This window comes from Styela clava, chromosome 10 (assembly GCF_964204865.1).
Source record: "Styela clava chromosome 10, kaStyClav1.hap1.2, whole genome shotgun sequence".
In the NCBI taxonomy this organism is placed as follows: Eukaryota; Metazoa; Chordata; class Ascidiacea; order Stolidobranchia; family Styelidae; genus Styela; species Styela clava.
In genome coordinates this window covers 17,533,969-17,558,045 of record NC_135259.1, presented here as the reverse complement: position 1 = coordinate 17,558,045, position 24,077 = coordinate 17,533,969, and the positions used below count along the sequence as shown (strand labels likewise).

The 24,077-nt window shown below is 34.2% G+C and overlaps 1 protein-coding gene across 13 annotated transcripts in view; it reads right to left on the bottom strand.

The window, feature by feature from the left end:
* The window catches only part of LOC120337147 (uncharacterized), a 39,139-nt gene that overhangs the window by 8,947 nt on the left and 6,115 nt on the right, over positions 1 to 24,077 (bottom strand). For 5 of the 13 annotated variants that reach the window (XM_078117377.1, XM_078117374.1, XM_078117379.1 and 2 more), the window contains exons 4-17: positions 9,177 to 9,256; positions 7,425 to 7,490; positions 6,851 to 6,922; positions 5,942 to 6,001; positions 5,481 to 5,563; positions 4,528 to 4,791; positions 3,918 to 4,205; positions 3,434 to 3,730; positions 2,751 to 2,786; positions 2,159 to 2,461; positions 1,732 to 2,007; positions 977 to 1,294; positions 671 to 706; positions 286 to 594 (exon numbers count right to left, since the gene is read on the bottom strand). In XM_078117377.1, coding sequence (XP_077973503.1) covers positions 286 to 594; positions 671 to 706; positions 977 to 1,294; positions 1,732 to 2,007; positions 2,159 to 2,461; positions 2,751 to 2,786; positions 3,434 to 3,730; positions 3,918 to 4,205; positions 4,528 to 4,791; positions 5,481 to 5,563; positions 5,942 to 6,001; positions 6,851 to 6,922; positions 7,425 to 7,490; positions 9,177 to 9,244 — 2,476 coding nt within the window. In that variant the 5' untranslated portion in view covers positions 9,245 to 9,256. Of the gene's footprint in view, positions 1 to 285; positions 595 to 670; positions 707 to 976; positions 1,295 to 1,731; positions 2,008 to 2,158; positions 2,462 to 2,750; positions 2,787 to 3,433; positions 3,731 to 3,917; positions 4,206 to 4,527; positions 4,792 to 5,480; positions 5,564 to 5,941; positions 6,002 to 6,850; positions 6,923 to 7,424; positions 7,491 to 9,176; positions 9,257 to 19,348; positions 19,460 to 19,914; positions 20,052 to 24,077 lie in introns of those variants that run through there. The other 8 variants (XM_078117382.1, XM_078117375.1, XM_078117376.1 and 5 more) reach the window with 8 other exon arrangements.

Here is a 24,077-nt window from a genome sequence, read left to right as displayed (position 1 = left end):
AATTTATATTTCAATACTCTTCACAATAAGTAGCTGGTTGACAATTTTATATTGTACCTGAGGTTATTAGTGGGTATTTCATCTACACTCATGATATCCTGTAATTCCAAGAGAAAGTTATGAACATGCCAAGAACAGTTTAAATTACACTCTTCAGTTATAAAAACCATGTATCAATCAAGAGATCATCCCGACAAAATTCTTTTTCATAACTGTAAAACTTTATTCGTGCCTCTAATTTCACACAGTAGGGTTACAATCTGATTATTTAATACATTTACTTACTTGTACTAAATGAATAGTCTTTCCCAGCAGTATATACTTTTTTCGTATCAAGATCCATGAAGAAAGTTGTAAATTTAACATCATAAGCATATCCCATCTTTACATGTGGAATCCTTATCTTTGACTGATTTGATTCCAAATCTTTAGTATAAAAACTAGAGGTATATAACTTCCCTTTTTGTAAAAGCTCAACATGATATGATTCCAATTTGAAGTTTTCACTGAGATCAACACGACTCCAAGACAATTCAACTGAGAGATTATCATGTAAAATATCCCTTGTTTCGTGAATGAGTTTTTCCGGTTTTCCTTTAATGAGAAAATTAAAAAATGTATTTAAAAAACGCTTATAATATTGTGAAATTTTTAATTATTAGAAACTCACCAAAATCATGAGAATGTTCTATTGGATGTAATATTCCTGAAAAGAAGTATGATGTAATAATTTTATTTCAAAAACATAATATAATAACAATAACGTACCACTTTTCGTTCACCACACCATATGTTTTAACATATTTCAATCACAAGATATTTAATCAATTTTCTGAGAGTATTAATTTCTGTTTGTCAAATGTATGGAAAAGAACGTGCAATCTTATGAATGTAGGAAAAATACCATTGGGATATTAACCAAGCATCTATGCCGATGTTCGAAAACTAGAATACTTTACACAAAATGTTCACCTACTTTCATCAGTTCGAATCCTGTTTGAAATGCTTCCATCCAATGTTTGTCTACCGTAGATTGGAGAAACTTCAAAATAATATTCCGTCCTAGTTTTCAATTCAGTAAATTTATAGGAAGTTTGAGTTTGTTCCAATACACTTATCTCATCAACCAATATCAGTTTGTTTGAACGAGGCCATGAATGTTGTTCAACTTCTTGCACGTTGATTTTGTAGCCCTGAGGAAATGTATTAGGGGATCCCCATGAGAGAAGGATATTTCTTCTTGAATTTACTACGTCTTTATTTGCGACTACGTTTTTCACAGCATAGTCGCCACCTGAATAAGATGTATGGGATAACTCAACTGGAAATAGCAGTAATAAAATGGCTCTTAAATGTAAGACAATTTCAATGATTACCATTCCAAGTCGGACATGGTAATACTTCTATGACCTCAAACTTTGTCATACCAAAAATATTCATGGGGATATTTGCATTCGCAACTTTATGCAGATAATTTTGAGATTCAACAAATTCTTTTACTTGCATAACGTAACTATTGAATATGGTCCCTAACCAAAAGAAGTAAATACTTATATTTCAAGTTCTGCTTATCGTAACTATTGAATACGCTCCATAACCAAAAGAAGTAAATACTCATATTTTCAGTCTAAGGAAAAAGATGGAGCAGATTTATAAAAAAAAATTAAAACAGTGGTCAAAATATTAACCATGAATATACAATTAATAACAGACAAGTATAGTAATTCCAACCTATTAAAACATTTTTTTCTGATATTTGAGTATTGTTTCCTTCTCCAGTTGCTTTAATAATAAAGTGGAGAGATTTCCCATATGTACAATAATCATTCATATCAAAAGTATAACTCTGTTTCGTTGGAGGCCTAGAAGTTAGTTCCTCATTCAGTGCAATATTGCCTCCACTCATCACCTTCAGGAAATGTTTTGATGCACCATTGCCTCTTTCCCATTTAACTGTTATTTTCTTTTTATCCCATTCCACATTTAAAATGGATGGTTTGCCAACATCTGCCAAAATTATACATAGAATATCAGATTACACATGAACAACACAATCACATAAATTTAATGTGATACAGAAATTTTTAATATATTTAATCTATGTGAATAACCATTGTTTCATGCAAAAATAAACCTATTTAAAAGTTTCAAATATCACCTGTAACCAAAACTTGTTTCTCAACAGCTTGTAGTTTTAAAGTGGGGTTGTCTAAATCAACATATGAACACACAAGATGAAATTCATATAATTTGCCCCTTTTTAGTGGAATGGGCACTGCTTTGGTACCGTCCACCACTTTTAAATAGTTATCCTCTTTTCCTATAACTCTAACAAATGCAACTATGTTTTCAAGTTTATAGTTATATCTCTCTATTCCAAGATCTGGCAACTTCCAATCAAATCTGCTCATTAAACTATTTTGCTCTTCAACAGCAGTGCACTTTTCTATAATAGGTTTTCCTGAAAATAGAAAAATAGTTTTAAATTGGAAAATCATTATTGCTTATTTTCAAAATGTTCAGATTAGCTCTAACTGTCATATTAGAAAATCCCTAACAATTCATACAATAATACTTGAATGAAATATTTTTCAAAGTAAACTCAATGAAATACAAAACTGCAGCATATCAAATATATGTATGAGCAGGATGCCATGGCATAATAAGAGTGAAGAATTGTACTTGATAAGTTTAAGTGACTTGATAAATTTAAGTTAAATTTAAGGTTACTTGATGATTTCAAAACTTGCCTGATGCTTTTATGTCAAACCCTGTAATTCGTCGAGCTGTAAATTACAAAAATAGATTCATATTAAAAAGTTGAAACATACTAGTTTATTCAACAATCCAAAATATTCACTGTATTCAATTGCTGTTGATCATTGGCATTTTAATGTACCGGTAAATAAAGTTGCCAGACCGGCACAATTTTTAAACTTAGTACGAATTATTTGAATGAAATGATTTAGCCACACTCGAAAAAGAAAAACTTATTCAACAATTTGAAGATTTATTTATTCGAAAAACTCAAAAAGTTAAAATTACTTCAGTAGTAGACAATTTCATAGTTATCAAAAATACTTGATTTTCAATTACCTATAATTTTCAATTACCTATCTTTATTCAAAATTTCCAAATCCTTGTTATGAGTATGATAAATTTTCAATTCAATTTTATTCCTTATTTTTATTTTTTGCCAAATAGTACTTGCGAATCAAATGTACCATTGGAATTGATAATAAAAAATTGTCAAAACAACTCTCCCTGAATGTCATGCATAAAATATTTCGGGTATCACACATAAAAATACTACGTTTATATGAAATTTTAGTGAACCACAAAACAGATTGATATCTTGACTACGGTGTTAAATTACTGGCTTATTGAAATTTTGATCTATTAGAATTTGCAGAAATATGCTACAGTATAATACCTGGATCAGTTCTAACTGATGTCGAGGCACTTTCCTTGCTTTTGTGAAAATATTTTCCAACAGTTGTGACATAAGCCCAGTAAATTTTATTTGATACCAAATATTTAAATGTTGCTTTTGTCTCTGGCGATTTGATGACTTCTGTTTTTTCTCCAGTATCAGACTTCAAAAAAACTTCATAGTGTTTAATCTTAAATTTCACATTTGGTTTTATCCATGTTACTTTGATTTGCCTGTATGGATTTATAGGATCTTTCTCTGCTTGAACCTTTTCAGCTTTGTAGAGTTCAGGTGGAGCTGGAATAAAAGAGTATTTGACTTTAAAACTTTGTTTCAAAAACATTTTTTAGAGGTTCAGGACATGTTTCAGATTATGATTAAGCATCTACTAAACCAATTTATCACTGCCATACAGAAATCATCATACATAAAAAATGTGAAAACATCCATATGAATCCTCATTAAAAGCAATTATATAACTTACGAATTCCTGTTTTTATAATTTCGGAATACACTGGCAATCCGTCATGGCGATCTGAGAACACTGCCGCCACTGTAAATTCATATTCTGTAGATGGTTGAAGATCAACAGCTGTGTGAAATGTTTCTTCAACATAACTTGATATTCCATCTTCATTCGCATCCACTTCTAGTATTGTGATTTTGTATTTTTTAGGATCATATTTAGGTTTTGTCCAAGTCACATCAATGGCAGAATGGGGAGCTGTTTCATTACGTTCCACTTGTAATTCACTGATAACATCATTGCCTCCTGCAAAATAAAAAAGTTGGAGCAATGTCATTGTTGTACCTTTATGCGCACTGACTATTTCTACATAATAATTCACAAATTAAAGATTAAATGATAAAGAGTTGTGGTAGATATATCATATACTAAGAATGAATTTCTGGTTCTTGGGAAAAACATTTATTTCCAATCCCATTTCCATTTATTTACACAGGAGAAATTATTACTATTTTATTTTTGTAGATTTGTAGTTTATTTGATGTAGTATACACCAAATACTTTCAATAAATAAATTAACATATAAACAGAGGCGGAATGAATGAAAATGAAAAAGACTGATACTGACCTACAACATAATGATGATTTCGTACAATACAGTGCTGCCCAGATGCATCCGAGGCTTTTATAGCAAGAACAATTGTTTCTCCGATTTTAAAATTGTAAATTTCATTTTTCATTTCATATTTTGGTAGTTTGGATTCCTTTTCTATCAACTCATTGATTTTTGGCCTCGTTATTTGAATCGTGTATTTGGTAGCGTTTGGGACTTCGCTCCATTGGAACTTGAGACAATCATCAGTTTTAAGAACTTCCAGAGATGGTGTATAATCTGGATAAAATATGAGTGTTTAAATGTTTAAATGAAATCTATTTATAATATAAAAAGCTGGCAAAATATAAGGCAAAAAATATATAAAATTTACAATTCACATGTGCAAACGTCGCTTCGCCTAGGCTTATTTCACAAAATTCTTGAAATGAAGTTACATTCTCAATTCGGGCCTACATAATTCTCTTTTAATTAAATCGAGGCATATAACTGAACATGACAACAAATAAAGATATTTATGAATATTCTAGAGGATGTCTCATAGGTTTTGTATTTCATCAAGTAGAGGTGTGTTTTAGAAATCCTTGCAAACCCAGGGTAATCGACAAGTATACTCAAGTTGTCATCAGAACATAAAGTCTTATAATTTGTTGGGCAATACTTTTATGTTTATCAATATAAGGGAAAGAAATCTACTCGTTAGTGAGTGAATTTTTCACAGCAATTAATTTTGAGAATAGAGTAAAAAAATATTACTTGCAAATATAAGGTACATACACACAGTGGTGGGATTCACCCGGTTCTCATCGGTTCTATAGAACCGTCTCACGGAATTTTATGAGATCAGCAAACCGGTGGGCATTACTGGTTACTGTCAATGACTTTTTGTAACAGAACCGGCTGGAAAATATGAGTTTTGTGATGGAACCAGCTGACAAAAAATTGAATTTGATCACTGCCTTACATACCTTTTAGTTCACTCGTTCCAACGTATGGAGCTAGATTTAAATTTCCCTGTGATGATTCTTTTTCTTTTTGACCACTATCAACGCTGAAAAAAAGGTTTTTTAATGAGATATGTTCTAAGCGTCATTGGAGCCTTGAAATGAATGTATAAACTCTTTCATTTTGACATTTGTTGCAGTATTCATTCGATTGGATTCTGAGTTAAAATATATTAAAACGTGGCATTAAAATATGATAGTTACATAACACTAAAGCAAAATTTGGATCTTGTCATAATCCATATTATTCTGCATTTTAGAAAGCTTAAACACACTGACGCCTGTAAATTTGACTTAACATTAAGCTGTCATATCTGTTTTTTCAAGATAATTAAATAAAATGATATCCTACTATCTGGTGATGGTGTACTTCTATTAGTTTTTTAGAGATTTTTATAAAGCATTTATTTATTTGTACGACTCACTCTGTACTTGTATGATGACTTGATGTATCGTGGTATATATCCACCTCCATGTCAGTTTCTCTAAATTTACCAAAATAAGAACTTGCCATCAAATTATTCCAGACTTTTTGCTATTCAATAAATTCCAGAAAAACGATAATACCGTAGATAAAATATAAACAGAAAAGGATGCATTAAAATAAGTATAAATGAATTTTAAATTGAATTTTGATTTAAAAGTATTACCGACCAAACAAAGTATGAAAATAGTATGAATAAATTTATTCATTTCTACATTTATCAAATAAATTATTTCCATATTCAATTAAATCGTGATGTATTTTATTTTTCAGGACATAAAAAATCATGGTCAGGATTGTCTATTGGTCTGGATCTGAAATTAAATGTGTGTTTCACAGTTATATTTTGAACGTTGGACTATTAATAAATGCACATACAAATTAAGGACAAAGATATGCACTTCGCCTAATGCCTTAAAAATAGTTTTCTGCCTCTGATAATAATTGCTACTAAGACCATTTCCAGCAGAATAGTTATATATTTTATTTGCGAAAGGAGATCATTGATATTTGTATCTTTGTTCCCTATCTCGACATTGTAATGTACTTGGCGTGCAGGCTTGTGACCGGCTGGCCGCTTATTGCATATTCCCGGTTTAAAGCATAGAGAGTATGTTCCAACATTAGAAATATACTCTGAATCAATTTGAATATTTGATTTAGTTTCGACATTAAGACTGAGATTAGGCTTAAAATTTATATCTTTATACGTATTTTGTAAATGAAGATTTTTGATAAGATGCCAATTGCTGTATCTCTCATCAAAGATGTCATTGGTAATGCTTATCAATCAACTTAAGGTCAGGAGATTCTGATTATACCCAACGTGAATATGTTTGACTGTACCTACCCTTCAGGGGAAGGATTGGAGTTCTGTCTCGTTTGAGGAACCTCTGGGCTGTCATTATCTGTCGATGCAGACCTGAAAATGTCAACATGGACAAACAATCACATCGGTCTTATTATATATTGTTATTAGATATGTGTATTGTGTTGTAATTAACACATGTTCGGATTTGGCGATGTAGTAAAAATAGGTAAAGAATTTATAGTTTCAATAGTTTCAAAAATTGAATGAAAGTTACTGTGACACTCTTTCAATCAAAATGACCAAGTTTTAATTGAAAATATTTTGTAAGATTTCTGAAATCCAAAATTTTTATTTGAAAAAAAAATCTCGAATAGATCCTAATATAAGATACATTTTTGATACCTGTGACTCGGATAGCATACAAAACTTTGAGTTCATACCCTATATTGGAAATGAACAATTTAATAAGAAACCAATGCCCCACAAAAACTTGGCAGGAAAAATAATGTCCAGATGGGCAAGATCATATTTAAGGTGAAAAACATGATTCTACAGCTATTCCTCATAAGTGATAATGACTTTATTTAGTTTGGAAACATGGAATAGTACCTACCCTCCACGTGAAAGGCTGTTGCTTGAACCCTGCCCAGAAGCTACTAAATTGCCATGTTCTTTTTCTCTAAAAATTATAGAGGCTAGTTAAGAGTGAATGACATTTTGATATTGAATGTATATAAGTAAATAAATATAAGTTTATTTCGACTCCATAATCAGCATAACAATAAAATGAATAGAAATAGATCATGAAATCAGTAGGGTAAACAAAACCTTAGATAAGGTTTGAAACGTACAGAATATAAGATGGAAGGTTTTGCCAAGAAGATGTGGTGGTACGAGTTGACTAAAATTATTTCAAACACGCACCCACACAACCAAAGAGAAATTATGAGGCAAAAAAAGCTATAAACTTATGGTAAATTACATAGTAAACAAAAATATAAAAAAAGAAACAATTATTTGCCACATAATATCAATAATTTAGTAATAGTTGCCACTGCCAAATTGATTGATTTTTTAATAGGAAGTGAACAGTAAAGATAATCTTGCATTAAAAACATATTGCCAAGCTGATTATAGTTGGAGTCAAATTCCAAGTATATTCCACAACCAACACATACAAGTGAAGATATGTATGAGTTTGAATTCGGAAATAGGATAAAGTTAATTTATACAATGATTTGTTCTCTATTTCTTACTTAAATTTTAAGTGAAGGCTTTTTAGTCATGTTAATGTTAGACTTCTAACTCTCAAAACTATTCTAACTCAAAATCAAAAATTCAAACCATTGAGTATTGAGGTTTTGTTTCATCAAGTCCTATATATTTAATTATCAGCGCTAATAATAATATCGTTTTTAATTATGTTCCAAAAATTAACTGTTTAATTGTTTGAAATACAGGACTCTTCTTGTGCTCGAAGAGCGCAGTATTGTCATGAATAAAATCTAAAATGCTGCAAAAAAAATCGAGAAAATGTTCCAAACAATAGGATTTGTATTCTCCAATTTTTTTTTTGAAATTTCAAATTCTTGTACTTTCGACAATGGTCATTTGAATATTGAAGAAATGTATGTATTTATCTGTCTTTACCTAAAACCAGATAAGTGTATAAAAACTGCATATTTAATTAAAAGTCGCACACACAAAACACACTGTTCTACAAAAAATGCTCAACATATACGATACGAATTACTATATTTCAATAGAAAAAAATCTGATGAGTTGGCGTTGATAGGCACTTACGATGATAGTAACATGTATTGTGCCATATTGCTGTTTGAATTAGAAATAATATAAATGTTTTGAGTTCATATTTTGTTCAGAAAGTAATTAAATGAAAACATTCATTCGGACTTCAACGCACTACTTCAAGTGTTAAAGGCAGGCTTGCAAATCAAAATGCAATTAACGAATGCGAGTTTGCAGGCCCGCCACATGTTGGAATTCCAGACGACGATAAGGGTGATCAATTTTGCATAGTGAGGGACTAATAAGAAGTTCCAAGTTTGGGAACCACTGGTTTAATCTTACTTCGCCATCCAAGACCAGGCACCCAAAACGATTACGATCTTGTAATCTTCGGTATCTGATCTTGGCTGATAAAAAGACGACTATTGGCGGTCAGCGATATGACCAACCAGACTAATATGCTTCCCTTCTTCAGTTAAAAATACCGTATATCCTTTTAACATGCCGTTTAGCCATATAATTCTTTCCACGAAATAGATCAGTATTGAGCGTGTTTTAAGAATTAAACCCTTGGTATTTCTAATGAATATAAAATTACAAAAAAAATATTTTTTACCTTCTTTCAAACTCTTTCACTTTTTCCGAAACGTGTTCTTTTTCATTTGAGGTGTCTTTGTCGCTCATATTTATTTAGTTCTGTATGAAATATATCATTATATAAATAAAGTTGAATAGGAAATAAAATGATGAAAATTAATAATTATTACAAATCCCGGGATAACGTCCTGGATTCGACCAGGTTCATAAACCATATTCCTGATGTTAAAAGTTCAATGGCTAATATTCAAAATTAGCGTGTCCGGGTCTGGGCTAAGATGCAAACTTAACCTGTTCCAAGACCAGGTCTAGACGATCTGTGCACCGCAAAGCCGGATTTTTGGGTCGCGCGTTAGAGGTATTTAAAATTCTATGAATACATTTTGATAACGTTTGTGTATCGAACGTTTGTGTACAAACAGGGCTCTTTGTACTGTCGACCGCTGACTAATAAATGCGGAACTATTTTTACCAGAAATGCAAGATTTTCGGTTCGACATTGTCAGCCCAATTTATTAAACTCGGAATGATGGGGTGAATAGAGAATTCGTCAAGAGACTTTAGTCTGCCACGCCAAGATAATTAGTTAGGGCAATCGCAAATTTTCTGGAAATCGTTTTTACAATATAACATTTCATTCCATCTAGGACAGAGGTTACGAACCTGCGGCCCGCGGGCCGCATGTGGCCCGCCAAGGACTTTTGTGCGGCACACGAAGCATTCAGTGTATGTTTGGCGTAAAGTCACAAACCACCAAGAACTGTACAGAGAGAATGGAAGCGCAAGTGTTACCGTATTCATATTACTGGCAACAACACTATTTCCAACACATCTATTTTTTGGATCATCGATACTTCTAACAATGGATCAAAATGACCATTGTCATAGCATAGTTACGCTTTCTTATCGGCAAACGCATACGGTTTAATAGAGAAGGAGTAATCTCACTTTATGAAAATGTGATATTTTTGTGCACGTTCCCCTTGATAGCTGAAAGTAATAAAAAGTTTATAACTTCTGCTCAATGATTAAAACAATGGTAGATCTCAAAAAAATGCCTACGATTTTCAAAAATCAGTTAATCGTGATTAGAGGGATTCGTTTACGGTTTTTGTATACGAAGGCCTGCGAAATACGGATCTTTTGTACAAAGCCTCCATCACAAATGCAAAAATGTGAAATTAAAAAAAAAAAACACTACTGAAATAACAAGTTAGTAACTATCCAGTTGCGGTTCGGGTCAGGAAAGATTTGAGGTTTTGAATTTCCGACGCAACCTGGATTCTTAGCCTCTATCCACCCTAAAAATGTAATTAAATTATTTATAATTTACATTCAATTTTGAGCGGAGGCGGTGGTTTTTTATAAGGAATCTTTGTACAAAGGATCCCGAAATACTTTTCTGAGGCATTATCAACTAGAAATTTGCATATTAACGCGACACAAAATGTCATGAAGGAAGATTCGATAACGTAGGTTGATATTATCATTGGGGAAAGGGTAAGTGTAACGAATCCTTTAATTTTTATGCAACGGCCGACGCAGTTAGGCAGGCCACTCGTGAAAAGAGCCCACTTTTTCGACGGATAATGTTTTTTACTGTTATGTTATGTTGTCGTTTAGCGATTTTGCAGTTGTGCAAAGTATTTCATTGGCGACCAATTGGAGTCTATTTTTGATTTATTACTTTCTAACTTTAATTCTGTGTTTAATGTAACATGCGGCTGCGTCTACAAATTTAGAACATTACTATAATGACATAACACATCGAGCCACGGCCATGAAAAGTGTTTCCAACTGCCAAATTATATTTAGTTTTGATTCATATTTTTGCGATGTTACGAATTAGCTATACAAATATGATGTTCTTGCATCGCTGACTGTCTCTATCACTAGATATTTATGTCAACCTCCGAGAAATCCCTAGATCTGCTGTAAAATATCAAAGACTACAATTTATTTCAATCAGTACATTAAAAATTGATTTTGCATTAATACGCAGGTAGTAGACTCAAACTTTCGTGTTAAAAATGCTGTGGTATTCGAATGGAAATTCTGATCTCGAACATCCGAGCCGAGCGTTGATATTGCATTATATAATTGAATAACATCAGCTGTATGGATGCCGTTGTTCGTTTTGTAGATGAAAATCAACAGGTATCATACGGTAGTACGACTAAAAATTGTGCGGCCCGCTCACTCACGGTGACTGATAAAGTGGCCCGCGACAGCAAATGGGTTCGTCACCCCTGATCTAGGACTAGGTCAATGTGCTTGAAAATCAAACGAACGCACTGTGCGTGTGTGAACGAGAAAAGGGCAACCTTCCTTTTGGCGGTAACTTCTCGTTTTTCGGGCCCGAATGAACTTTCGCACATGATTCGAAAAGTGAGCTTCTATTTAGTCTCCACAGTCAATTGGTCTCTGATTCGACTACATATATTGGTTACTCCACGTATAATCGAATATTTCAACAGCATAACGTAAATAACACTAAAAATGGGAAAGATATTTTCTAGGTTCCTCTTTGCAAATCAGGAAGCGAAACCATAATTTCGTAAACCGAAAAAGCAGAAGTCTGGTCTGGTACGTGCTAATTCACCACAAATACTGTCAAGTTTCAACATTTCAAAATGCTGAGCGTAGAATCTGTTCAAGCAAACACCAAGTTAGATTGCGCATAAAATACAGATTTGCACAAAATATGAAATTCATGAACATTATTCAATTCATGAAAATACGCAAACACCCTAATTCGATCCTAAGTATCTCAAAAATGTATTTTGCTTAAATCAGTTGTTATAGGACCATTCGTTATTCGTTATTCGGGGCCAGTAACTTAAAACCCATTGTATCATTGTATCTTGTTGACTATTATTTACACGCATATTTTCTAATTCAATTTTTTTTTATTTATTCTCCATTCAGTTGATATCAGCTCAAATTGTGACGAAATTTTCCTAATTTTTAGAATGAGGATAAACCTTTTTATACGTGGGCAAACGCCTGGCTATTCATCAGTAACAAATTAAACATTCAGCAGTCTTATCTTTCAGCATGGTTACGATCCAGAAACCGATGATGGTAATCGTTTATTCTCATTGATAAAAAGATAGGTTGAATAATATAGGCCAATGTTTGAGGTATACCAGAAATCGTCTAGTTCAAATGACTCTATCTAAATTCTAAATACAGCGCTCTTGGAGCAAAAGCGTCGCGTTCTATTTATTACAGGAAATTTGATTCGATTCGTTCAGTGCACAAAAGAGTCCTTTTGTCGTCAGGGCATCATGACAACCTGAAAACAAACTGTCACGACACAGCTGATGAAATAGATTCCATTTAACGGCAGCAATTTTGGGAATGGTCTTTGGAAGTGAAAAATTTGCAAAATCAATCAAATACCGATAGCCCCTGATCATGGCTCAAATATGAGAAAAAATTCTTACGCGAGTTTTACTTTATATATCAATTTTATTATAATTAACTCCAAAAAATACTTGATATGTCAATGCTAGTTGCAGCAAAATTAAGCTTATAAAAAAGCAGGTAATTAGCAATTCTAAATCTAATTATATTAAATTTGATAAGCTTTAAGCATTTTGAAAAGTTTTTCATCCAACTTAACAGAGAACAATTTTTTCACATCAAAAATTAAGCAGCTTTACATCGGAAAATTTTGTTATTGAATAATACTATAAACTTTGTTTGAGTTTAGACATGTTGATACTATGAAAATACGTGGTTAAAACTATAAAAAGACTCAATAAACTAATTCATGTTTACTTTTTAAAACATAAGATAGAACGAAGAAATGATATTTATTAACGTTGAACGATCTCTTTATGCATCACATAATATCAATACATAATACACATCGTATCCACCATGCGTGGGAAAATCATAAAGTATTCGCGTCACACAACACAATTTGTTCTTGAAAAAAATATTAAGAATACAAAACGGGGAAAGCACATTTGCATACTAGTTGGCGTCTGTATCAGGTATTACGGTAATTTTTGAGTGGGCGTAGAACAAAGAACTCTCTATGTGTACTAATGACAAAATAAATTGAGATAACTCCATTGTTCATTAAACATGTCGCTTAAATCAATAAATCGTTCCAGGTATGATAAATTAAAGCGAAGGCCTGAAAATATAGAGTGTTGGACAATATTACATTTCCGCGTCGGTGTATAGATCTCTGGTACAACCCGCCATAACACTGGCCGTCTTTACATGTAAGAATGCGTCGGATTGAACAAAGTTATATTTCCCAACAATTAAAAACAGTAACAAATTAAAAAGCACACTATTTTGATGATTAGATTTCCTACGTATAATCGAAGAGTAAAATCTGAACATGCTTTATGTATCAGGATGAGTTACAAAGCCTTCTTAGTTAAATTTCCATTCCAACAATCAAGGAAGCCAATAAACATATAAGAGGTGATGTCGCTCAACATATTGTATGAATGGAATTCTACATCGCACTTGCTACGTTTTTTGTTTGTTACAATTGGGGCTGCGCGTTTCGAATCAAATATTTGAATCTAATAGTAAATTAAAGGAATCGGTCCTGGCGAAAATTGAATTGTCGCTATCTTGTTTTTTATTTGGCCGCCAAAGGTCGAGGAGATTTCTTCAATATTTTTTATTGGAGTCATATTTCTACAGGGCAACTCTGACGAATGACTCTTTTCTTCCTAGAGTTATTGATGAAACATGATTTTATGGTGTGTGAATGCTCAGCAAACTGTCTGAGTGCTGTATACTGACTTATCCGCAATTTATGTGCTTGGAACCATCACAATAAAAAATTTACATACAATTGAATATATCCTTGAAGTATTCAGATTAGATTCGGAAAAAATAGTCGATGTTTTTTTTCAATGGATTATTCCATGAATAGCGTATAAGTGTCGCGTTGTTTTTGAATCTCTCCAGTCTCTCCCAACCACATTCTAAAACAAAGTCACCTTGTAACCCAAAAAAAAAAATTAGGGAGTCGAATCGGGACTTTTAAAAGGGAATCCCCGGAGGATTGTCAAGTTAACACCGGGGCGATAATTTAACCAGAGAAACTGAGACGTGATTAGGTTTTATTTGTACATACGAGTAAGTTTACGGATGCCATCTTGGTTCAAATGGGTGTAAAAATGTATGGGCGACGCTCAACTAATTCAGGAACTTCTTGTTACGATTTGAAACACGACCGGACGCTCATTGTAAGTCGCAGTGACCCATATTCCAACGGCCCTTCGTTCATTGCTTCGTGTTTGCGTTTCTAAAATATAGCTAGCTATAAAAGCAGAAGTCGCCAACGAAATGACGTAATCTATTTGCTCGATGTTTATTATTCACAAAATGATTGCGCATTGTCAAGGTAATAATTGTCCAAATATTATTCTTAGCAACTTCTTGGTAACCAGAGTCAACGCATGATAGAAGAGCATAATTTACGGATAAATCTAAAACAAACTTGGTTGACATTCCCAAGAACATTCCCATGTTTTTGAATTGCTCAGGAATATTGGAAAACAATTCAAGCAATATTGATTGGATTAGAGTGGCCATTTCCCCATATTGTATGAATTTTATAAAACACCAATCAAACTTGCCTTTGAAAAACTTACCATCATGTAAATCCGTAGTAAAAGTTTCAATAATTTTACTGACCAATAAAGGAATATGCCATTAGTAGTTATCTATTCTCTCAATAACTGATCGATACCAAAAAATGGCGAATTTCGAACGGTAAACAACGCAAAGCTAAATATATTCACAATATTATCAGTGCTGTGAACAACAATTACAAATTGAAAATGACTTCTCATTTATATTCATGAAGTATTCGATACTGCGCCTTATAAAGTATGTTGTTTGTATATTCGAAAACACAGCAGTTCGGAACGCAGGTGTAATTCTGATTAATCATACATTCTCCATTCAAATAAGCAGTGTCAAGTTGTCAACACGGAATTCCATTATATATATATATATATATATATATATATATATATATATATATATATATATATATTATGGATGTAATTATTTCGATACAATGTATAAGTGTGACATTCAAATTTGGTATAATTTCATTGATTGAACGCACAATATTACATAATATCGATTTATTAAAAACTTAAATAAAGCCACAATGAATCTCAATCATATTTATCATTTTTACAAGGAGTTTACCCCAAAAGAAATTAGACTTTCTTTTAATCTCTGTGAGTACTCTGTCGCACCTAAGAAATGTTGACTATATTTGAGTCTTGGGTCAGAAGAGGTCAGTTGTGGAAGTACGACGACAGTTGACTACTGGTACAATGCCTCATTGCGAACATGTCATGAAATTAATCCTGCAATATATTCACTAAATGGCGCATGGGTTTTTGTACTTAGAGAATAAGTGAATGACCTCAGTCCGCCATTGCTCATTTACATACTACTTTGGCGCCAGGCAGGTACATTCTAACTCATGAGTGCGACTAAATGTAACCTTGTAATCTAAAATATCTGAACTTGGGAATGAATTTGGGACAAAAAAAAAAGATTCCCCGAATTGTTATCAAAATCAAAACACCAAGCGATAATTGAACGACGGAAGAACAAGGTTTGAGCATGCATTATGTTTTTTTATAAGTTTCTTGGTTCTTCCGGCAATCGTGGAAGATATAATTTGTAACAGATAATGCCACTCATTGTTTCAATTGAATCCCACATAGCGATTGTTACGATGTCCTTGCTTATATTTGGGACGTGATCGGGCGATCACTGCAAGTCGCGATGGGCAATGTTTTAACAGCGCCCTTCATCTCTCTGTGTGTGCGTTTCTAAAATATAGCTGCACATACGCAGAAATCGCTATCGAAATGACGTAATCTATTTGCTCGATACTCTGCGCGTTGTCACGATGATAATTTTTCAAATATTATCATAACAACTTCTTTAAGCAATGTACAGTATGGAACCGTGCGTAAATATTAGGTAAAGATATTTAAAATTTATTTTTATAGTTACAATTTTTGACGCTCCAGAGGTGTGTGTACCAATATGATGTAACTAATTCTGTTCGACTATTTTACATCAAGTTGCGTAAAGGGACAGGAGCCTATGGGCACGGGGTATATTTACTTGGCTAACACAGACAGTTTCAAAAACTCCTAATAGGCCTGAAAAAAGGAAAATCGGAATAAAATTATGGCCTAACTTTAACCTGGTACACATACTACAGAAGCACCCAATTTTAAGTAATCAATAGTACATATATACCAAGCCGTATTATGATGATACGTGGATAATCTACTGATAAAACTAAAACAAGCTCGCTCGATTGATATTGGGTAAAATAAACATTCGAACAAAACTTCGAGAAATGCCTGTTGCATATCCGCAAATCACGATGTCGTTAGTCTCTTGTACTGCCTGGTAATATGGGAGGAACTATTAAAGCGATATATTCGGGCTTGTGTACACCAATCAAATTCACCCAGATAAATGTATTTTGAAAAAATGGTCACCATGTAAAATTATGGAAGTAGTTTAAACCAGTGTTCTCAACCGCCGGTCCGTGGACCCGCGGCAATCTAGCTGCCGGTCCGCGGCAATCTAGCTGCCGGTCCGCCAAATATATTCCAATATTAATGTATTATAGGCAAATTAAAAAGTAATAAGTGTTGACGGCATGTCCATTGATTTTGTGATTTTTTTTAACTCTTATTGTTGTAGTACCGGTACTCATCCAACAACCAAGCTTGTTGAAGGGTTCTCTGCCCATTTGGCCCTGTACGGCTGAATGATCGTTAAGGCTATGACCGCATAACGGCGTTAATGTCATAACAAAAGGGTTTGAAAGCATATAATAGCAGGGCTACTCAACTGGCGGACCGCGGTCTGAATCCGAACCTTTCGAGTATTTAATTTGGACCGCAGCTGTATCTTGACTTTGAATGCATCGGTCCTTTTTATTTCATAATCGTTATGCATTTTTCGCTAAACCACTGAGGACAATATGTCATGTTAATACTAATTTCTCAGAGCATCGACTCACTTGTTTACTTCCTTAGCATCGGCTAATTAGCAAGATGTCAATAGTGGAGTAAATGCTGAAGTTTAAGAGGCTTCTAGGGTACATTTTTACAAATTTTTAGACTTTTTTCGGCTTTGCATGTTATTTGCCAGTTTTTAGTTATATTTTCAAAATTTAAAATTAGATCAAATAACCCGATTTTGCAAAATGTATACTCTTACTTTCTCGAACCAAGATCGAATTAATTGATAAAACCGAAGAAATGTAAATTCTCAGACTAACGATTTGAAAGAATTTTACTAGTGGACACGAATTCGACTAATGAATCGTTTTAATAAAATTTATGTGGACGTTGTAAATTTTCTTGATATTTCTTGAAAAAGTCGTTCTTCTCCGCGCGACTGATATATAGATATTCCAATTTTTCAGTCTTAAAAATAATTCAAGAATTCAAAATATATTTATTTTACGGGTACTATGTGGGCGAATATTTCACATCTTTTAACAAAGTCGGCGCTTAGCTACACAACTGAAGCCTTGTCATACCGATGAGGGAAGGGATGAGGCAATTTTTAATATACCGACGCTTACGTATTTCGCTCAAAACAAGGCCAAGTGCGAATAGCCACTGATATCCAACAATAAGCTCTCCACATACTTACTTCGCCGTCGAAGTTAGTAAAACTTTGCGCTCAATTCCATCTATCGCGATTGGTTAGTTCAGACCTGACATGGGCAAACTACGGCCCGTTGGGTAATTAAATCTGGCCCGTCTGATGCTGCCAAAACCGAGTTTTGATGTTTTAGCTAAAAAGATAGCTCGAGGAATTGGTTGAGATTACGATTAAATTTAGTTCTAGCACATGGCCTATTGTTTTCCACTTTTGCTTCTGTAACAGTATAAATAGTGTGTTCAAAATGTAACTTTGGATTATTTTACATTAGCCCGTTGTCCAAAAACCTTGCCCACTCCTGGTTTAGATTGAGGATAGATTGATTGTGAGCCAAAAATCTTCAGGTTATCAGTGAATCGCTTGCGAATAAAGCGAAATAGTGCTGAAAAGACGTTTATATGTATTATATGTAAATGTCGCAAATATTGAATTCTGTACATTTGCCCGAAATGCAAAATTCAGTTATATGCATGCAAAGCGAGCAAAGTGTCTTGAAAAGATAAAGAAAGTTTAATCACGAACGATTTACGTCGATTATTTTCTTGAAAGCATTTGGGCGGGTAAATCTAAATTAACTTTACCATATGAGAAATTACACTTTCCCTGAATCTCTGTCACACCCAAGTAATGGCGAGTATTTAAAGTCCTAGGTTACTGCTGACACAGCGCCTTATTCTTAGTTGACCTGATGGCGAATGCGTTTTTAGAGTGTAAGGAATAATTAGGTGAATCATTTTCCCCTCCCTCGATACCTCCATTGCTCATTTGCATACTAGTTTAGAGTCTGGCAGGTGACATTCTTATGAGTCAGCGTAAAATTATTCCTCCATTGTGTGTTATCGCCACAAAATAAACAAACTAGTTTTGTTGTTTGTCATATCAGTCGCTTTAACTAATATATCAGTCCAGTGCCTCGATGTGTGAATTTAATATTAAGGCCCAATGGATATCGAGTTGGACGTAATCGCATGAGCGTCGCAAAATAAAGGTCCGGTTCCCAACATCAACAAAAAATCCGCTATAACAACTTTTTACCCTTTGTTGCCCGTCTTCGTCATTGCATATTTGAATTTCAAGTTATACCAGCAACGGGATACAATTACGCTATATCAGCAATACATAATAATACCAAAAGATGTAGCCAAACTGATAATATTTTAGACGGTGGTAATTCGCCATATTTGTAAAATTCCCATCAGGGTGTTAAGTTGCATTTCCACTCGCTTTTACCATTTCATGTCAAATATATCGCAGGAAATCGCTGGCCATACGAATATAAATACCAACAACATTGACAAAAAGGGGCTCCCGAAGTATGCGAACCAAGATGGCGGACATCGGTATGTAATATGTGTACTAGGTTAGGGTTAGGCCATAATTTTAGGTATAAATACTACGGGAGGCTCTTGGCTAGTCTTCGAACTGATAATAGGACTAAAAATAAGAAAAATTGGAAAAAAATTATCGCCTAACCCTAACCTGTTACCCATGTTACGTTCCGATGTCCGCCATCTTGGTTCTCATACTTCGGGAGCACCGACAAAAACAACCTCGACCGACCCCGCGTTAATGAATGTCGATTTCTTACTTCTGCAAAATGAATAGGGCTTAAAGTTAAAGTTGTTTCAGCGTGAATATCATGCGTAAATTCTCGTAATTTAAACCGATAAACAAGGGTATCGCGCTACTATCGCTATTCGAGGATGCCGTTATCTGGTGGCCCATGTTTGGGCGGTGAACCTACGATAACTGGTTGCTCACTTTTTTTTATAAAGCTCCCAGCCAGACATGACCCAAGCCCTAGAAATAAATTTTGAGCGTTGGGTGTATTTTGACGGGGTTTGTACACAAGAGTCGCGTTGCGTATTAATACAGTTAACCTGAAATAATTTAGTCTAATGTCTGAAAGTTGTAGACAGACATCGATTGCCACGTGAGCTAAGATATAAACCATGTCAAGTTGTAACTGACAAGCAGATAAATAAATATTAAGTTAATCTATGTTTTTGATTGATAAATTAAAAACTATAATCTGTATTTATTACCGTGTTGGCCTCTATTTACAAGTCGTCCATCACAGTCGGTTTCAAATCAACGAAGATTGAGCACCTCCTTCAACCAAAACTGCGGTAAAACAGCCAATCGAACGAAAATACTTTTTAGCTGAACAAACGATTTTAACATGAGCGATGATTAATGCTCTCCTTTTATAGGCAGATATTTCGCAATTCAACCAGCACCAGCCCGGGCAAATACACCTGACAAATTTGAGGGAAATTCCTAGCGTGAGCACCGCGCAAAAGTTCTCTTTTTTTTACCGTATATGACGATTAGAACGGCCAAACTTACTGCAGATTCAACTCGGCACCAATATGTTTGTTTTCAAATACAATTTAAGACTTTATAAATGTAATTTGGCAAACATGACAAGTTATCAACGTGTTGGCTAAGATTCTCCTTCAAACTTTAGGGACGCGGAAATATGCAAATATATTGAAATCCAACTACCAGAACAAGCAAAAACATCTTGCGCAAAACATTTCTTTCTTCTTACTATTGAGGAAGTCAATATTACACAATCAATGTCTCATCGTTATTGTTTCCTAATGCCGCATTGTCAAGCAATCTGCAGGCATTCCACGAATGAGACATTGAGTGCAATGACCCCGAGCAAACACGATAAAGGCGGTATTAAACGTCAATGGCGAAAATGTAGCACCACGAAGTCGCCGTATGACTATGTTTAATGGTTGACAAAAAAAATATTTTAAAAATACCCATACATAATGGCTTTAGAGAAGTGGCCTGAAAAAGGTTTGTCAGCTTGCTTTTCATGATGTCATAGCATGCAGGGTTGATATTTGAATGAGCTAAAATACACATTTTTCACATCACCAATCTAAATGCAAAAAAAAACAGACAGCTCAGACGTATTTAATATCTGAACCGAAATGAGATTTTGTGAATCGTTAACTACGATTTGGTTGGCTTAGGTAGTCACGTGTTTATTATTAAAAGCACAATTTTTACGTGAAAATATTTCAAATTACTTGCAAATACAAGAATTATTAAAATTGCCGAAGTACGGAAAAACAAATTTTGAATGTATTCAAATTAGGGGACTTCTGGCAACTACCCAGATCGCCACGCCATACAGTGTGGCCCTTGTTAACATTCAGACTTTTCCCACCAAGTATAAAATCCTAATTCGACAATTTATGTTTAAAAAGGCTCTAACGTGGGTAAAAATACATGTTTTTTGCTGCGTTGATTTTTCGCCGGTTCGCCCGGTGGCTTTATCATATTAATTCGTTGCTTACATGAAAGAACTAATGTGGCAGATGTCTATATGGCCCGATGACGAAAAACGGAGCAAACCCCGATTTAAATTATTCTGAACCTTCTATATACACTACAATGCAAATTACAAAATTAGCCCAAAGGCGAGTTCGCTCATGGCGTGAAAACTAGTAATCGAGAAAGAAGGAAAGGATTGACCAAGCGCGTCGTTTGATCCGAAGCAATACAAGACCCGTTTCTATCAAATTCAACATTGCGCAATCACCCACCTCGTATAAGTTTCCAGTATAAATTTTGGGGTATTTCCCGGGGCAAGAATTCGCAGACAACCCGGTACCCAGTTAACCCTTTTTACGACGAAATACATCGCTTTGTCGTGTTTCCGCCATCTTGGTATTTAGCGTTAAGAAATTTAATCTAAAATGACTTGCAATAACTTACATATCAGTCCGCTTTGAATTAATGACGTATGTTGCGAAAAGGAATTGTTATGTATGTGGACACTATTTCCGTATAGAATGGATTCGCAGAAGCTAATTATTTGCCCTATCTAGTATCTACATTGTCATTACTCATTACGTGCCATCAACTCAATGCACTCGAAGTGCACCTATGTGTCGTTTTTCTAATATGCTGTTTTTGTTGTTGTTAGGATTACTCGGTAATATTTTCTTCCTGATGCTGCTATTGTTGATAGAAATTTGCTTTTCACTTTACCAACTGGACCAATTGCAAATTTTCAGTAGTTAAAGATTGTTGTTTTCGCTAGAAGGCTATTACTTTTTTATGTGGACTGCATGGGATTCGTTTTTGACTTTCAAAGTTTTGTGTGATGACGACGCCAAAATGAAAAATTGCGTTCCGTGTGGCGGTTCAGCGATCGCTTGTAAGCGACCTGGTGGCCAGACTATCAACACTATAATATTTGTTATTTTTTTCGTTTTATCTCTCGCGTCCATATATTTGGGTATTGTCCTATTGGTATTCTCGACTTAAATTCAAATTGGAAAGTAAAAGATTTGATACTACTTTGTATTAGACTTTGTGTCCATATGTCCCAGCATTGCTCCATTGGGTGCTCCCGAAGTATGCGAACCAAGATGGCGGACATCGGAACGTAACATGGGTAACAGGTTAGGGTTAGGCGATAATTTCTTTCCAATTTTCCTTATTTTAGTCATATTATCAGTTCGAAGACTAGCCAAGAGCCTCCCGTAGTATTTATACCTAAAATTATGGCCTAACCCTAACCTAGTACACATATTACATTCCGATGTCCGCCATCTTGGTTCGCATACTTCGGGAGCCCCCTCCATTGTTATCATTAACTCACATTTGCAACAGTTTAATCATAATAAATAACTCCTACGCATAGACCACAAGCGCTAAACAGGCCATCCACTTTTCTCGATAAGACCTTTTTTCTCGACAGGCGTGAGAATACAGAATCTATGTAATTTTTGGAAGCCTGCGGCCAAGTGAACCGTTTCAAATATAAACAAAAGCAATGCTTAAAATATATAGGCACGAAGGTTACAAGCATTGTTCCCTCTGAGAAAAAATTTACACTGAGCAAATGTTCGGTTTACTGAGCATGAATATTTTGGGGCTGAGCAGAGTCCTAAATGATTTACAATCCTTGTGAACTATTACATAAACATAATATATTATCAGAATGCCAACAAAGTACACATTTAACAGCCCACTAACGGCTTTTGTTTAGCAGAACGGTTGCTATATTACATCGTTTATGATAGGTGATCCCGGAAATTAGGCAAGCAATACATCATGAGTGTAAAGCAACCGCAGAAATAAATCCCAAAATCGAAACCAAAGTTGTTTGCCGCGATACAAACTTGCCAGGAAAACAGTTTCATGCATACATGGCTTGAAATTGTCGATATATTATGTTAGCTTTAAGCATAATACCGCACTAAAGCCACAATTTTCAAACCAAATTCTTAATAAATTTGTGTATGCGTAACAATTCATAGGAATGTTTTTATATGATTTTATTTATGGTTTTGGTAGTTTTTTGCACGTTCTATGACAATATTCGGAAAAATGAAATATCGGCAGGTTTTAAGAAAACTACGCGGCAAAATTGGTTTTCGGTTCGTTCGTAACTAAAAATAGTCAGTTATGAATATTTCCTTTTGCCACACTAACAATGTTAGATAAATTCTGAAAACGCACAGGTGTGAGATCTGAAAACAGGGCACAGTTACGCAATAATGTACGGTGCAGTTGTTTTGAATATTCACGGTCACTTCCTTGGGAATTCACCAGGTATAGGATCTCGGTACTGAAATGATTAATTTTTCCGCGTTGGAGTCAGTCTATCGTAGAGTCTAACGTAACCTCAACATACGATGAAAAGTAAGCATAGCGTCAACAATATTTAATGTTCCTTTTAAATTTTTAAAATGTTGTATCAATTTTGTACGAGTCGTGTCAGTTTTTAAATTGCATGATACCAAAATGCATTCTGCGAATAACATCATTAGTCTTTCGGCATTCCAATTCAGCTGAACCTTATCAAACGTAGAATCTTGAATTTATCATTACTCGAAACCCGGTAACTTATATTTTGGGTATGTAAAGTATCTGATATTAACTCAATTTGGCTTCTGTCATAACATATGATAGGTACCCGTACCACTAAGTGGTTAACCCCATTTTCACAGGTACTTATATGAATATCGAGCAACGTATGGCATCGAATCGTATACTGCAAGTCCAGTAGAATAATATATGGCCGTTTGCCACATGCGCATACTCTGATATTTGTACCATTTGTACGCAAAGAAAAGTATCGCGGTTTTAGTTTAATTTTTGGCCAAATTTACTTACTCTCAATATAACGACTTAAAAATTTAAAAGGATGGTCAGAAGGTTTAAATTAACC